Source organism: Hipposideros armiger, unplaced genomic scaffold (assembly GCF_001890085.2).
Source record: "Hipposideros armiger isolate ML-2016 unplaced genomic scaffold, ASM189008v1 scaffold_633, whole genome shotgun sequence".
Classification (NCBI taxonomy): domain Eukaryota; kingdom Metazoa; phylum Chordata; class Mammalia; order Chiroptera; family Hipposideridae; genus Hipposideros; species Hipposideros armiger.
The window spans coordinates 736,679-752,406 of NW_017731983.1; the positions used below are offsets into that span (position 1 = coordinate 736,679).

The 15,728-nt window shown below is 38.8% G+C and overlaps 1 protein-coding gene across 24 annotated transcripts in view; it reads left to right on the forward strand.

Annotated features, from left to right (window-relative positions):
* Window positions 1-15,728, forward strand: part of RBFOX2 (RNA binding fox-1 homolog 2) — a 253,002-nt gene that overhangs the window by 54,829 nt on the left and 182,445 nt on the right. For all 24 annotated transcript variants that reach the window (XM_019625525.1, XM_019625527.1, XM_019625540.1 and 21 more), the window contains exon 2: window positions 2,314-2,364. In XM_019625525.1, coding sequence (XP_019481070.1) covers window positions 2,314-2,364 — 51 coding nt within the window. The remainder of the gene's footprint in view (window positions 1-2,313; window positions 2,365-15,728) is intronic.

The following is a 15,728-nucleotide window of genomic DNA, read 5'->3' on the forward strand; positions in this document are numbered from 1 at the left end:
TGTGCTTTATTATCTCCTGTTTGCTGCTTTCTCCATCTCCTTGCCTCCATCCTGAAACTATACCTGATCAGTTGCTCAGTATCTAGTGTTACCATTATCTTCGTCACCATGATTGTTAAAATCTGTGGGGCATGGTGTTGAAATAAATGTAGAATTCAGAACAGACAAGACACAGATTTTAGAAGGAACACTGTTCTTCGGTTAGTCTATGCTATATATGTCTCCCCTGTAAAAATTAGTGTGAAAATAGCCAACATTGCCTGTAATCATTATTATTATTTTTAAGTAATAGGTTTATTGACATATAATTCACTGACCATAAATCTCACCCCTTTAAAGTATTTTTAGCGTTTTTGTGTTTTTTTTTAGTATATAATCATAGAGTTGTGCATCCATCATCACTATCTAATTCCGGAATATTTTCATTACCAAAAATAAACCCAGTACCCATTAGCCATCACTCCACATCCCTCCTCTTCAGCTCCTGGAACTACTCATTTACTTACTTTCTCTGTGGATTTGCCCATTCTGGATATTTCACATAAATGGAATCATACTATTTGTGGCTTTTTGTCTTTGGCTTTTTTCACTTTGCGTGATGTTTCCAAGATTCTTCCACGTTATATCAATACTTCATTCCTTTTTAAAATTGCTGATAATATTCAATTATAGATATACCACACTTAATTTATCCATTTATCAATTGATGGACATTTGGATTATTTCTACTTTTTGACTATTATGAGTAAAGCTGCTATGAACATTTGTTTACAAGGTTTTGTGTGGACTTGTTTTCACTTTTCTTGATTATACCTGGGCGTGGAATTGCTGAGTCATATGGTAACTGTGTTTTAACATTTTGAGGGTCTGTCAAACTGTTTTCAAAGTGGCTGCACCATTGTACATTCTCACCAGCAATGTACGAGATTCCAATTTTTCCATGTCCTTTTCAACACGTGTTATTGTCTGACTTTTTGATTATAGCCATCCTAGTGGGTGTGTAATATCTCACTGTGGTTTTGATCTGCATTTCCCAAATGACTAATGATGTTGAACATCATTTCATGTGCTTGTTCGCCATTTGTATATCTTCTTTGGAGAATTTCCTGTTCAGATCCTTTGCCTATTTAAAAATTTGGGTTATTTTGTTGTTGAGTTGTAGGAGTTCTTTATATATTCTGAATATAAGTCTCTTATTAGACATATGACTGGCAAATATTTTCTCCCATTCTGCGGATTGTTTTCTTACGGGTGTCTTTTTACCCCCAGCTTTATTGAGATATAACTGATATATAACGTGTGCAACTTTAAGGTGTGCTGTGTGTTTATTTGATACATTTATATATCTCAGATATATAAATGTATATACATGTATTATACATTTATATAAATGATGCTAACGCCTACATCATGTCATATAATTACCATTTCTTTTTTGTGGGGAGAACATTTAAGGTCTACTTTCTTAGCAACTTTCAAATCCATAATATAGTATTTTTAACTTTAAGTGAAGTCCAGTTTATCTATTTTTCATTTGTCACGTGTGTTTTTGGTGTCACATTGAACAAACTATTACTGAGTCAAAGGTCATGAAGATTTACTCCTATGTTTCTTTTAAGAGTTTTATGGTTTTAGGTGTGTGATCTATTTTGACTTAATTTTGTATATGGTTTGAGCTAGAGTTCCAACTACATTCTTTTACATGTGGATATCCAGCTGTCTCAGCATCATTTATTTGAAAAGACTATTCTTTTCTTCATTGATTTTTTTTTTTGGCACCCTTTTAAAAATCAATTTATCATAACTATAAGGGTTTATTTCCAGACTCTCAGTTGTATCCCATTGGTCTGTATGTCTGTCCTGTGCCAGTAGTACACTGTCTTAATTACTGTAATTTGTAGTAAATTTTGAAATCAGGAAGTATGAACCCTTCAACTTTGTTCTTCTTTCTTAAGATTGTTTTTAGTGGTTAGGGGCTCGGGATGCTGAAGTCCCACAGTGTGAGGTTAAGAACTGTTCTTCCTCAAATCCAGTAGTTCCCTATTTGACATATATTGAGAAAGACACAGATTTAGATGCACAAGGAGGAAAATAGGGTTTATGAATGATGTTCATGAGCAAATACTGGTTTTCTTGTTTGTTTTTGTTTTTTTGCCATGGTAGAGGCTGAATTTGGAAATGTATGTAGTTAGGTAGAGTGGAATATAGCAACAGAACACCTTATCACTGGTGCAGGTGATAATTTGGATGATTTTGATTATTTTTACCATTGTCTTTCATCTTATAGTTTGATTTTTCTTTTCTTTCTCTTAGAACGAGCCTCTGACCCCAGGTTATCATGGATTCCCAGCACGGGACAGCCAGGTTGGTATCTGCTGTGTAAAACTCAGAGGATATATGTGTGTGTGTGTGTGTGTGTGTGTGTGTGTGTGTGTGTGTGTGTGTGTGTGTGTGTATGTGTGTGTTCATTTTATCTAAGGATGCTATGATAGTGTTTCTTGAAATTATTTATTTTGGAAAGTGATATGGTTAGTTTCAGCAATGAATGTACATTTAGAGAGATAAATAAAATATATTTTTTAATCCTAAAAGTATTGTAATCATGTTATTGAAATTGTGGATATTATAGGGGGAAAAAAATCACTTAAGAGCAGTCATAATTGCTTTTGTTTTTTTCTTCTCCAGGCTATATAATCATTTTTTAACCAGATTTTTCTTGATGCCTCATAATTCTAAATGCTGGACTTGTCTTATTCTCTGCTACTTAGCTCCTGCCTGCACAGATTTTTTTTTGAGTCCCGCAATAATCTGCAACAAGAAAATTCCATTCTCCTCCCTGGGGGAACTCAGCCGTATGGTTTTAATCAGGGAAGGCTTGCTTGAGAAAGGGAAGTTTCTACTGCCTTTCTTTGTTGGGTAGGGAGGCTGATTGGAAAAAGCCCAGGCCCTATTGTGGGTTGAAGCAGAACTGCTTCCTAGGAGACATGCTCTGTATGGTTTAGGGGAGTATATAAAACTCCTTCCCTGCCTTTTGGTATTTGAAGCTTTGAGCAGATGAAGCCAAAGCAGAGTTAGGGTAGAACAGGTAAGGCTGTCTCAGAAATGGTGTGGCTTACGACACGCATCCTCTGAAATTTACCTCCTTGTTGTTTGGGGATATAGACATTCTTCAGGAGATTTGAAAGGGTAGCTTCTAGAAATATCTTCCAATATTTATTCATGAGTCCTTATAGAGTTGTCAGGAAAAGGGCGCCACCATTATTAGGCTTGTCCAAGGGATATGCGTTATCAGAGTGTTAAACCAAAGTCAGCATAGCAGTCCCCCTTTCCAGAAATTATTGAACCTCATCAGAGCCCCTGAAGCAGGTTTTAAAAATTAGGATGGCCTCATAATCAACAGTCACCTCTTCGGGGGGCCTTTGAGGTTTGAGAGTATTTGCCCAATTCTTGCAAGTTTTGGTGCTGGGTCGGCATCAGGATGGCCCCAGGTAGGACATGGAAAAAAAGGGAGAGAAAAAAAATTGTTCAGCTCTGTGTTCATCTCTAGTGGGATCATCACCGTTGGAATTGAAGATTGTCTCTATGGAAGTTTTTGGTGAAAGATTAGATTTACCCCTAATCTAAAGAGAATATACAGGGTTTCCCCCCCCCCCCCCTTTCTTTTTTCTTGGTTTGGGTCTACCCTAGAGTTTCTGTATGCTGTGAAATTCATGCCCTTTGATAGTAGCTCTATATCCTGTTGATACATCAGAAAAAATGCTGTTGTCCAGAGATCTAGCCCTCAGGATTCGGATTGCGTAGGTCTGAGGCTGGGCTTGGATGGGCAGGTACTTAGGAATTCCTGTAGGTGATGCTGTTGCACAGCCAAGGCCTATGGGCTGCTTTAAAGGAGCGACAGTTCTGTTTCATTCTCTACTTTTCACCTGTGACCCTTAAAAATATAAGGGATCAAGGTCAGTCTTAATTTAGGCTTGCATACTAATGCAAATATTTGGTTATTTATAAAATGTTGCTTATTTTGCATATAGGCTTATTTTAGATATAGGAAGGTAAAACGAATTGCAGTATGGGAATGGACTTCATGAGTTGAAAAGAATCTGAAAGGGTACATAAAATGCTGTGTTCTTCCTATGGGGGTTACAGATCAATAAGGAACCAGGCGAAAGGAATTAAGAGGAATTTGTTAAAGCACAAAAAGTAGTCTCTCTGCTTAGAAGCCCTTTATTTTTCCTTTCTTGTGCAGTGGGGACCCACTTCTGTAACCTGCACATTCATTACTCGTACCATCTCTGCTGTAGGCCTGTGCAGACCCTTTGCCGTGGTTTAAAGCTGCTCATTTACTTGGAGGCACATTCTAATGGTGACAGGTTTATTTTAGGTTACTTTCTTCCGCTTTATTTTGTTCTCTGGCTGGATCTTTGAATTAGAGATCTTAGAGTAGTGCAAATAGGCAAATATTGAATAGCTGCTTGTTGTATTTGATGAATACAGAATCCAAATGAGTGCTGCTAATTAATGTGCCTAACCTTGTGAACTCGCACTTTGCGCTCTGAGATTGGAGAGCCATTTATCAGTGTGAAACACTGGTCATTGAGCAGCCTGAGCTGGGCAGAAACTGAACTTGTGATCTTATATCTCCCCAGGGTAGTTTGGCTCCGCAAATCCAGGATGGGGTGGGGGAGGTGAAGGTGAATTTTAATTGTGCGTCTTTATTTGCTTTCCTTATTCTTTTGCTGTTCCTTTCCAAATAGATAGGAACCATCTCCAGGCAGGATTTTTATCAGCATCTATTGATGATTTTAAAAGAGATAAAATAGACAGCGTTTTGATTGCTGTAGAGTAATTTCATCAATATTTTCTCCTTTCCATCCTCACAATCTTCTTTTGAAGCAGACATTTCCTTTGGAAAGATAAGGAAACTGAGGCACACAGGTTAAAGTGATTCATCCAAGGTAACAATGCAAGTTGATAACTGAAGAAGAACTGAATTTTGTCTTCTGTTTGTTGAGGACCCTTCCCTCTATACTGGGGATTATTAACTCGCCCAGGGGAGTGGGTCGTGCGCATGTGTGCCTGCTCACTCGTCTTACTTTATTTACCTTTTGGGGCCTTCATAGACCCTTCGAAACTAACCCATAGCGCTAGGAGCCCATGACCCCTGGCAGAAGATTATTACAGCTGAGCTCCGTACCACAAAGTGGACCTGCAGTTTCACTGTGTTAGTGACCCTTTTCATCCTGTTATGAAGCCCTGGCAACACATTTGAATTAAAAACCTGGGAAGAAAAGCAGGGGAAAAAAATACCCTTCACCTTGTAGAGGTTTTGCTTTTTATGCAAGTTACTTCAGCCTCTTTCCCAGCCAGTTAGCAGCTGTAGGGGATGGCAGTCCATTGCTTTCAGGAAGCACTGCAAACACTCCACTGTGCTGGCCATTGCGGTCTGTCTGTGGAAGTGGGGGAGACACACACCGTTCCAGATTTACTGAGGTGGAATCCAGCTCAGAAAGGCTGCACATTTTATCTAAGGCCATGCAGCAAGTGAGGTTGATGATACAGTGTAGTGGCTCAGGTTCCTAGCTGACTTCCTTTGTGATTATGTGTATGTGCTCATGTGAGGTCTCAAGTGTTGATCAAGGCTGGAACATTTGGTGGGTTTGTAATGTGTTTTAAACGAGAGAAGATCTGTGTGCATTAGCTCCAGAGTTTTTGTATAGGAGGGGTTTAGGAGCAGCAATCTGGTTAGGCTAGTTTTGCAGAGCAAGCTTACTGTTTTTGCAAACATTATTTATTTGGGATGGCTTTCAGGGGCTCCTGGGAAGTACAGTGGGAAGTCTAAGGCCAGTCCCTTGTCTCCTCTTGGTGCCATAACTTTATGTCTGATGTAATTAGGGTGACCTTATAATTTATCGTTCAAGTTGGGGGGCACTTTTGAAAGTGCAAAGGCATGGTAATGTGGGAACAGTCTTAGGCGAACCTGGATGAATGGGATGTGTGATCAGTTCAGCTATTATTAAAGGAATGCAGTGAATGTCCTCTTAACAAATGTGATCATGACTTGGGATTATGGCACATTGCCTAATAACAATTTGGGAGTGAAGCATTGCCATTCACATTTGAGATGAGAGGTAATAGTGCAGACTCTTGATTGGGTGCAGGTATCGAGTTAGCTATGGAATTGGGAATAGCATTAAGTTATAAAAACTAATATTTGTAAAGTACTTTATAGTGTGTACATCCGTGTATATTCAGTTTTGATCTTCACAATAGCTGTGGCAGGTAGGTTGGGCTTTATTATCCCTATTTTGAAGATGAGGAAACCAAAGCACAGGTTTTTAAATCAACTTCCCAATGTCACATAGATAGTAAGTGGCAGAATTGGACTTGAACCTTGGATTTTCAGCCTCCATGACTTGATTTCCCTTTTGTGTTCTTCTGTCAGTGTTTCCTCTTTGAATCGGGGATGTTCTCTTGCTAGTGTGACAAGGTAAGATATTATGGAATCTTTGGAGACTATAGCAACATGAACAGTCTTTATATGACCTGTAGGTCCCTCAAATAACTTATTTGTGTCAAGTTTTCTTTCTTTCTTATTTGTTAAAATAGCTTATGGTCCACAATTTATCTTTTTGCATTTTAAATATAAAGAAAAAAAATGTCATGGTGTCAAGCTCTTTATCTGATTTTTAAATGTTAAGTCAGTGGCTCCTTAAAATTTTTTCCCGTCAGTTTTCTAAAATTCTGTTGAAAAGCCACAGGATGGTCAGATGATTCATAGAAACAAAGTGGGAATATCAAATGAGACGTGTAATTTGACATATATGACTTATAAAATTAGAGATTTAAGTTCAGAGTGGCAGTCTTACTTTTACTTTGCAGGATAGACTAAAAATGACTAAGGGATGGATATATTTTTTTCCAAAATATTTTCTTCTCAAGAATTTTTTTTTTTTAAATTTCCCTTTGTCTAACCAGTTCTCCATTTTATCCCTGGGATTGACTTAATTTTAGTCCCTTTTTTTCTAACTGAACTTCCAGGCATTTTTGGTATTTTGATTGGGAGCCGTGCACAATAACAAATGCGTTTTCTTTCATATTCATTTGGTTTGGTGGCAAAGAAATGATGGCTGTTTTTCTTCCCTTGGGGAGAGTTGGAATGGAAGTCACAGCAAGGATATTCACGACCTCGCTCAGTGTCTCAAGCTTATAAAAAGATGGTAACCGCTAGTAAGCAATACGTTTTACATTGTGACCCACTGTGCACGCACACACACACACGTGTGAATATAACTTAAAATTAGTCCTACCAACTAATACTTATCCTTACTATGTTCTAAGCACTGTGATACTTTCCATTCCATTAAAAAAATTGTTGGTGTGACTTAACAATTGATTGACCAAAATTGATTTCCTGGACACACTAATAACTTGCAGTGTGTAGATTGGAAAACAGAACTCTAATAATTGTCCTCAAAACGCAGCCTGAAACATAGGCACGTCCCTATTCCCCATCCCTCCACCCCAGCCCTAAGCAACCACTGTGTTCTCTCTCTGTGGATTTGCCTGTTCTGGACATCTCATATAAACGGAATCGTACAATGTCTGGTCTTTGGCGACTGGCTTCTTTCACGTGGCATAGTGTTTTCAAGGTCCATCCATGTTGTAGTGTGTCAGTACTTCGTTCCTTGTCTTGGTGGAATAGTACCCCATCCTAGGGACCTAGGAGTGTCCTTAGTGAGCCCCCTGCCTACCTGTGCCATTCTGTGTCCTACTGCTCTTCCTTACAACTGGCTTTAACCCCCTGGGGCGTTCTTCCCATTCTCGAACTTGGCAAGCTTGATCCCAGCTTCGGGCCTGCGGAAACGTGGTCTCCTCCACCTAATCTGCAGCGCTCTTCATCCAGATCCTCACCTCCTTATTGGGTTATTGGGATACAACGTTTACTCCCCAGAGAAGCCTTCCCTGAGCGCGCCAATCGAGAGTTGTCCACATACATAACCTGACCCTTCAGTCTTATCTTCTTCAAATCTCTAATCATTCTCCGAAATGATCTAGTGCAGGTATCTTATTGTCTGTCTGTCCCACTAAAATGGAAGTTCTGTGTGAGCTGTGACTGCTTAGATTGGAGCCTGGCATGTAGGAGACCAGTAAGTATTTGTTGAATGAATAAATGAACACAATCCTCAATTTAATGCCAAGTCTTTGAAAGGTTTTAAGCAGGGAAGTGACATGATCTATCTTATTTTACATTTTAAAAAACAACATGCTGGTTGCTGTGAAGAATGAATTTTAGGAAGGCCAAAAAAAACAAAAATTGCAACTGTCTTGGCAATAACTTTACCATTTGCTGTGTTTAATATCAATTACAGCTAGAACTTATTTGTTGAATGAGAAACTTTATTCCACTGCACCCTCCCCCTTCAGGATTAAAATGACTGGTTCAGAAGTAAAATGTTTCATACCCCTTCTGTATCTCACAATCTATAATCATTTTCTGACTGCCCCCCATTCCCCTCACTAAAAGTACTTCTGATTTGCTTTTAAATTACAGAAAGTATGAACCCACTTTCTCGTCCTGCTAGGTTGTCTAGAACCCCACTTTCAATCTGCATGCACCATGTGTTCAGACGGTGCTTCTTCCCCAGCGTGTGACCAGAGTGGTTGAGGTCCTTCTGTGGTGTCGCCTTGCGCCCTCTAGTGGATGAAGGGCTGGTGAATGCGGCAGCGTCGTGTTCTCCAGCACTTTTCTCAAACCACGTGATCAGCTTCAGGCTTATGATTGCATTCTGCAAATAGATTATAAGCTTTTCCCTCCTGGGAAAGACCATTTTATATTTTCTGCTGCTTACTGCTATGTATTTAAATTGCATGCTTATTGTGCTGTTTATCAATTTTAGACACTATTCTTTGGCTTCCTACTGTTGAAGATGAGAAATTAAGTTTTATAGACACTTGCTCCTTTCAAAGAAAACCATTTTTTTGTTAAATCAGTGTTCATTATTGATTTATGATTGCTTAATTATGTTATGACTGTAAATATTTTATAGCTAAACCATAAAGTATTATGATTACATTCCCTTTCTCATAGACTTTTTTGTTACCCCTGGAGTTATTATACAGAGGGTGCCAGAAAAATGTATACACGTTTTAAGAAAGGAAAAAACTGTATTAAAATTGTAATACAATGAATGACGGTAGCATTCATTTGATTAACACCGTCTTTTGAGCGAATATCACACTACACATTGCTACCATATTTAATTCAACTTCGAAGTGTAATACATAGATAACATCTCTTAAAATGTGTACATTTTTTTGACACCCTCGGTATACATTAATATATAGGAAGTAAATGCATATTTAGTAATTACTTTTAAAAAGGCATTATTGAGATGTGAATTCCATACCATAAAATTCACTCCTTGTGAGTGTTACACGGCTCTGCCACCATTGCTACAGTGCAGTGTTAGAGCATGTCCATCATCCCCCAAATTCTCTTGAGTTCTTTTGCAGTCAATCTCCACTCCCACTCCAGCCCTAGGCAACCACTGATCTGCTTTCTGACTCTATAAAAATGTCTTTTCTGGACGTTTCATATAAATGGAATTGTATGATGCATATGTAGTCTTATGTGTGACTTCTTTCATTTAGCATAATGTTTTTGAGGTTCGTCCATGTGGTAGTAAGTTTCACTATATCATTACTTTTTATTGCTGAATAGTATTCCATTGTATGGAGACACATTTTGTTGATTCATTTACCAGTTGAAAATTATTTGGATTGTTTCCAGTTCAGCTGTTATGAATAATGCAATTATGAACATTTGCATACAGGTCTTGTGTGGACATATATTTTAATTTCCCTTGGGTAGATTTCTAGGAGTGGAATTGCTGGGTTTTATGGTAAGCTGATGCATAACTTTCAAAGAAACTCCCAAACTGTTTTCCATATTGGCTTGGTTTTATGGACCTTTCTGATTATAGTGAGTGTATAGTGGTATTTCATTGTGGTTTTGGTTTAAACTCTCATTTTCTTAATGATTAACGATTGAGTACCTTTTCATGTGCTTATTAGCCATTTATATGTCTTCTTTGTTGAGACGTTTGTTCAAGTTTTTGCCACCTTTTTATTTGGTTTGTTTGTCCTCTTACTGAGTTGTAAGAGTTCTTTGTATATTCTGGTTATGGGTTCTTTGTCATATTTACAATTTGCAGATTTTTTTTTCTCGGTTATGAGATTTCACAAGACAAATCTTCCCCCCTCGCCTCAATAAAAAAACTATGTTTCATCCTAATTTGCTAAGTTTGGATAAACTACGTAACTGTCATGTGAAAGAGACAGTAAACAGACATTGAACTATCTCTGTTCAGGCCTAGCGATTGCTCCCAGGAAGACTGGCAGGTTTATAGCGGCTTTGTGTTTGGCTGACACAGCCTTCTCCAGAAACTCAGTGACAGGCATGTTTGGGCAAGAAAGGACCAATTATGCTGCTGTCTGCATGTCCTAAGGGATGTGGTATGGCAGAGGGTCAGCCAGGTTCACTATAACTAAGACACTTAGCTTCTCTGTAAGGCTGTCTCATGGAAATTCCTCTGTAGACACACACACACACACACACACACACACACACACACACACACANCACACACACACACACACACACACACACACACACACACATACCCCATACCCACCCTGGCTTTGAGTGTAAGTATCAGCTCTGCCATTGTAGGCTGTTTGACTTTGGGCAAGCTTTTCTTTTTCTGAGCCTCACTTTTTCTTCCCCTATAAAATAGGAATAGATCTACTCCGAAGGTTGTTGTAGGATTAGAGATAACATATGTAAATTTCCAGGCATGTAATGGGGTCAGTACATCATTTTTCTCATTTATTTTATACAAAAGGGGCCCTTGGGATGCTTCTAAGGAAATGATTAGCTCTAACAGTCTCTCCTTGTCTATTTCCTCATTTTCTTTCTGATTCTTAGTTGTTCACCATGTGAAATGAATTATATCTGTGGATTTGAAATTGCTAGCTCAGGAACACAGCTTTGCCATATTTTCAAGAAAAATATGTCTGTGTGAGGGAAATGCGATATGTGTAAGTTTATTTACCTAACCCAGTGTAGGTCTTGGCAGTGTCAACGGAGAGTCATTCTGGACACTTTTATGACTGGAACAGAATCTGGGCCAAACTGAGCCAGACATGCAAGGTCCTCGCCAGCCTCCCTGGCTCATTGGTACCCTCTCTGCGTATTTCTCCTGCTCTGTATGCCTCCTCACAGCTCTTCAAATATCTGTCTCAGATATTTATTTCTTCCTAGTGCTTTTTGCTTGAAATGTTTCTCCTTTTCTCGGCTGAATCCTAAGCACCCTTCGAGATCCCTGGCCACAACTTAACCTCCTTTATGAAATCTTTCCTAATTGTCTCTAATCGTTTGGACTCATTTAACAGATTGTCTGTAGCGTTAGTATTTCCATAAGGTTCAGGTCAAGTGAGTTTGGGAAGTATTTTAAAGACTGTAAGTTATTTAACTTCTTTAAGGCTCAGTTTTCTCATCTGTGAAAGTGAGGAGAATAGTACTTGCTTCTGTAAGATAATTGTAAGGATTAAAATTTAAAAAAATGTTCTAGATAAAGAGTGACTCATTGGTTGATGCTGTGATGTTGCACTAACCTGCCTTTAGCTTTCCATGTAGCCCAGACGGCTCTTCTCGTCTCTGGGCCCAAGCTGCTTCTTCCTTTCCGAGCTCTTTTGGCTGTAATGGGTTTGATTTTGTGGTTCTGGGGAGTCTCACGCTTTGTTGTGGAAATGATGGGAACTTTTATCACTTAACTTCTTACCTCTGACTCTAGCAGGACGGCTATGGATTTATGTGGATGGACGCGTGACTTGAGCCAGAAGCATGGCCGGCTTTGCTTCCCATCTCTCTTCCCTACCTGGTTTCTTGGTCACATGCTGTCTTTTATGCCACAATTGCACTTCTTCCCCCAGCTCTGCCTCTCTGCTTAGTTTAGGATTGCTGTGATTTCAGGCTGTCAGAACAGTTCATATTTTACCCAGTTGCTTAAGTATTTTTTAAATGGATGGATTATAACTTCACTGCTTGGCTTTCTAATAGATTAACCTAATACTTGGTACATAGGCAATTGATTTATATTATGAGAGGTTTTAATGTGGCCATTAAAAAAGAATTATCTGACTAAAGATTGTTAATCACTGGGACTATTTGCAAAGGAAAATTACAGAATTTCCTTTATTAGCAATTTTCAAAATTAGAAAATTCATCTGCCTAGAATTGCTTAGGGCAGCCAAGTAGTTAGTAAGCATATTCTTGCTCTAGTGGTTAGTACCTCATTAGTACATCAAGCCACAGATGGTCTTCTCACCAGCTCTGGCTACCATTTTGTGAATTACTTTTAAGAAGCTTGATATATCTCCTCACCCCTTTCTTTTTCAACAGACAACCATCTAAATCAGGGGTCGGCAAACTTTTGAGACGGAAGAGCCAATCCTGTCCCTCAGAACAATTTAAAAATTATTCGGGAGCCATATAACAAAGGAAATCACCATTATGTGAATAATATCCTTTAAAAATTTTGTAAATGAAACTATGATAGTTTTATTTTCATTTTCAATTTTACCTCAGAGCCACATGAACGTACCTAAAGAGCTGCAGTTTGCCAACCCCTGATCTAAATCATTCAACATGAATCCAACTCATTCAATAGATGAAACAGTTTTCAACAGATGAAACCAACTAGTTAAATAAAATGTAAAACAAGAGGCCTCTTAGTTGGTGGGCAATATAGTTATGCGTTTCAGTTACAGATTAAATAAATATTTTTATTTTCTCAGTAGCATTAGCTGTATGCCATTGTATTGAGCTGATTTAGGGTTGACTTAGAGAGTCGGGAATACCACCGATGCCTGAAGTTCTTCTGTTAGGAAATGTGGTGCCACCAGAAAATAATCTCAGCAAGGTCTGTGTAATCATGCATTTAAACAAAGGCACAGCTCTGATCTCACTGGGGCTCATTACCCTGCTTAGCTTTTCTCTGCTGAAAACTCTTTAAAGGATATTCTAGGCCTTCTATGATCTGGCCCCAATCTTTTTCCATCTGTGTCATGTAAGGTACTCTGTTGTAGCCACATTGTGGGGTGGGGTAATAGAGCTTTGAAATCGGATGTGGGTTTGAATTCCAATTTCCTTACTTATGGTATTTTTCATGTTTAAATACAGTCCATCTTTTGAATCACACTTCCGATGCTGCCTCCTCCGTGAAGCTTTGCCTGGTGTACTTACTTGTGCATAGACTCTTAACGTCTACTGAACTCCAAGCACATGCTTTCCACTTTGTAATGCCACTTTATTCCCGCCTGTTAGGTTATGGTGAACAGGTTTGATGGCTTGTACAGTTCTGAGAGAACAAGGATCCTATCATACTTCTTGATGTTCTTTCATACTTTGCACAGAGTAAATGCCCAGTAAGAATTTGGTAAAGGAATAAATTAAAAACTGAACTTATCTTCAGCGTTTTGAAATAGATTACTCTGTTGGGATTTTTTCCTGTGGACAAAGGGAAAAAAACAACAACTTTGTTCAGATTTTTGCTGGGTTTGTATTGCCTTTGCTTTTCCAGAGCACTATGAAAAATTAATACTTAAGAAGCTAGATATCTGATCTTCAGCAAGAGAGGGCCTCTCACAAGTTTAATGGGTTTGGTCAAGTGGACAGTAAATGTAAATCTGTCACTATGGAGCCATAGAAGGCTCTTAAAACACTCAATAAATATCCGTATTGAATTAGTAGAATTTTTCAACAGAGGCCTGCCTGTGTATCCCCTATTATTAAGACCCTTCATTGTTCCTTTAGAGCGCCTGCAGCCTGTGCTCTCACAAGTGTTGTGGTGTTGTGGATCACAGAAGCATCTAAACTGAGGATGCTTCTAGCTTCTTAATCCTGTTATGTCGTTACAGGTACAGAGAACCCATGCATGAATTCTGAGCCAGTGTGTCTTAATTTCAGAATGACAAGTCAGGAGGCGGGGTAATATGTATTGAAACTGATTATGTACCAGCCCCTGTATAGAACGTTTAAAGTATGATTTTATTTCATCCTTTTTGCAGGTGAGGAAACCAAGCTCAAGGACGTTGAAGTCGTTGCCCAGGGCTCTGAGCTGTTAACTAGGGAGGCTGGGTTTTAATCCTAAATGTGTGAGATTTCAAAGCTGATGATTATTTTTTAAAGAATTTTTTTAGTTTCCAATTATAGTTGATATACAATATTATATTAGTTTTGGGTGAACAACATAGTGATTAGATATTTATATAACTGATGAAGTGATCACTCCAGTAAGTCTAGTACCCATCTGACACCATACATAGCTATTACAGTATTATTGACTGTATTCCCTATGCTGTATTATATCTCCATGACTGTTTTTATAATTGGCAATTTGTACATCTTAATCCTGCCCCATTTTTCACCCATTCCTTCAACCCCCCTCCCACCTGGCAACCATCCGGATTTCAAAGTTTGTGATATTTCTACTGTGCATATTTCTTTTACTTATTTACTTTTACTTGAATGTTTATTTATTATTTATTTTTACATTTTACTTGCATGTTTGGTTTTTCTTTGGTCAGCAACAAATGTTATTTCCCTATTTGCTCCCCTCTCCAGCACCTTACTGAGGAGATGATAATTCTGTATTACATTTCTGTGAGCCTGTATAGTTTACATGACACTTTCATATCCATTCTCATTTGATCTTGGTGAGACCCCAGAGAGGTCTGTATACAGGGGGCAGGGTTTTAATCTCCATTGGCAGATGAGGAAAGTGAGCTTTCCAGTTTTGTGAGAGATTTGCCAAAGATGGCAATAAGTGTCACGGAACTTAGCCTTTGTTTTGAAGAGATAGGCTGACCTTCAGACTAAATTTTTAAGCAGCAAATTCTCTTTTTCAAACTAATAACATATGAAAAATGTAGTAGAAGATAGGGAAGGTCTGGAGCCCCATCCCTGGTCTTCCTTTAGCCCAGGAGGCCCCTTAGCTGACTGGAGCCCAGTTTGAAAACCACTGGGAATGATCAGAAGACTTGGGTGTCAGACAGATCTGGATTCAATTTCTAGTTTGGGCCTGATATATATTTAATCTCTCTTTTCTTTAGGCTTAGTTCCTCATTTGTAAAGTGAGAATGCTCTTATAGGATTGCTGATGAATAGTAATAAAAAACATGCCAAAGCCTAGCACAGTGCCCTCTGCTTCTCTGGAGGGGAGAGCTGGCTGTCAGGCAGCTCAGGTCGGCCACTCACCCCACTCACCCTGTGCAGGACCCCTGCTAACATGGTTTGGGGAGCTTGTACCTAAGGCAGGGCCTCCATAGAACTTATCACCCAGTACGGTACTTTGTACTCGACTGCAGGTTCACACAACACGTTTATCCATACTTTAGAACAAGGATGGGCAAAGATTTTCTGTAAAGGATCAGAGAGAAAATATTTTAGGCTTCTTGGGCCATACAGTCTCTGTTGCTGCTACTCAACTCTGCTGCTGTAGCTAGTAAGCAGACATAGATAATAGGTAAACACATGAACATGGCTGTGTTCTTTTTTTTTTTTAAAGATTTTTTTTTTAATTGGGTAATTGGGGGGATGGGAACAGCGCTGGGGAACTGGGGGAAGGGGAACAGACAAGTTGCTGTCGTTTTGTTCTTCAGTCTAGTTG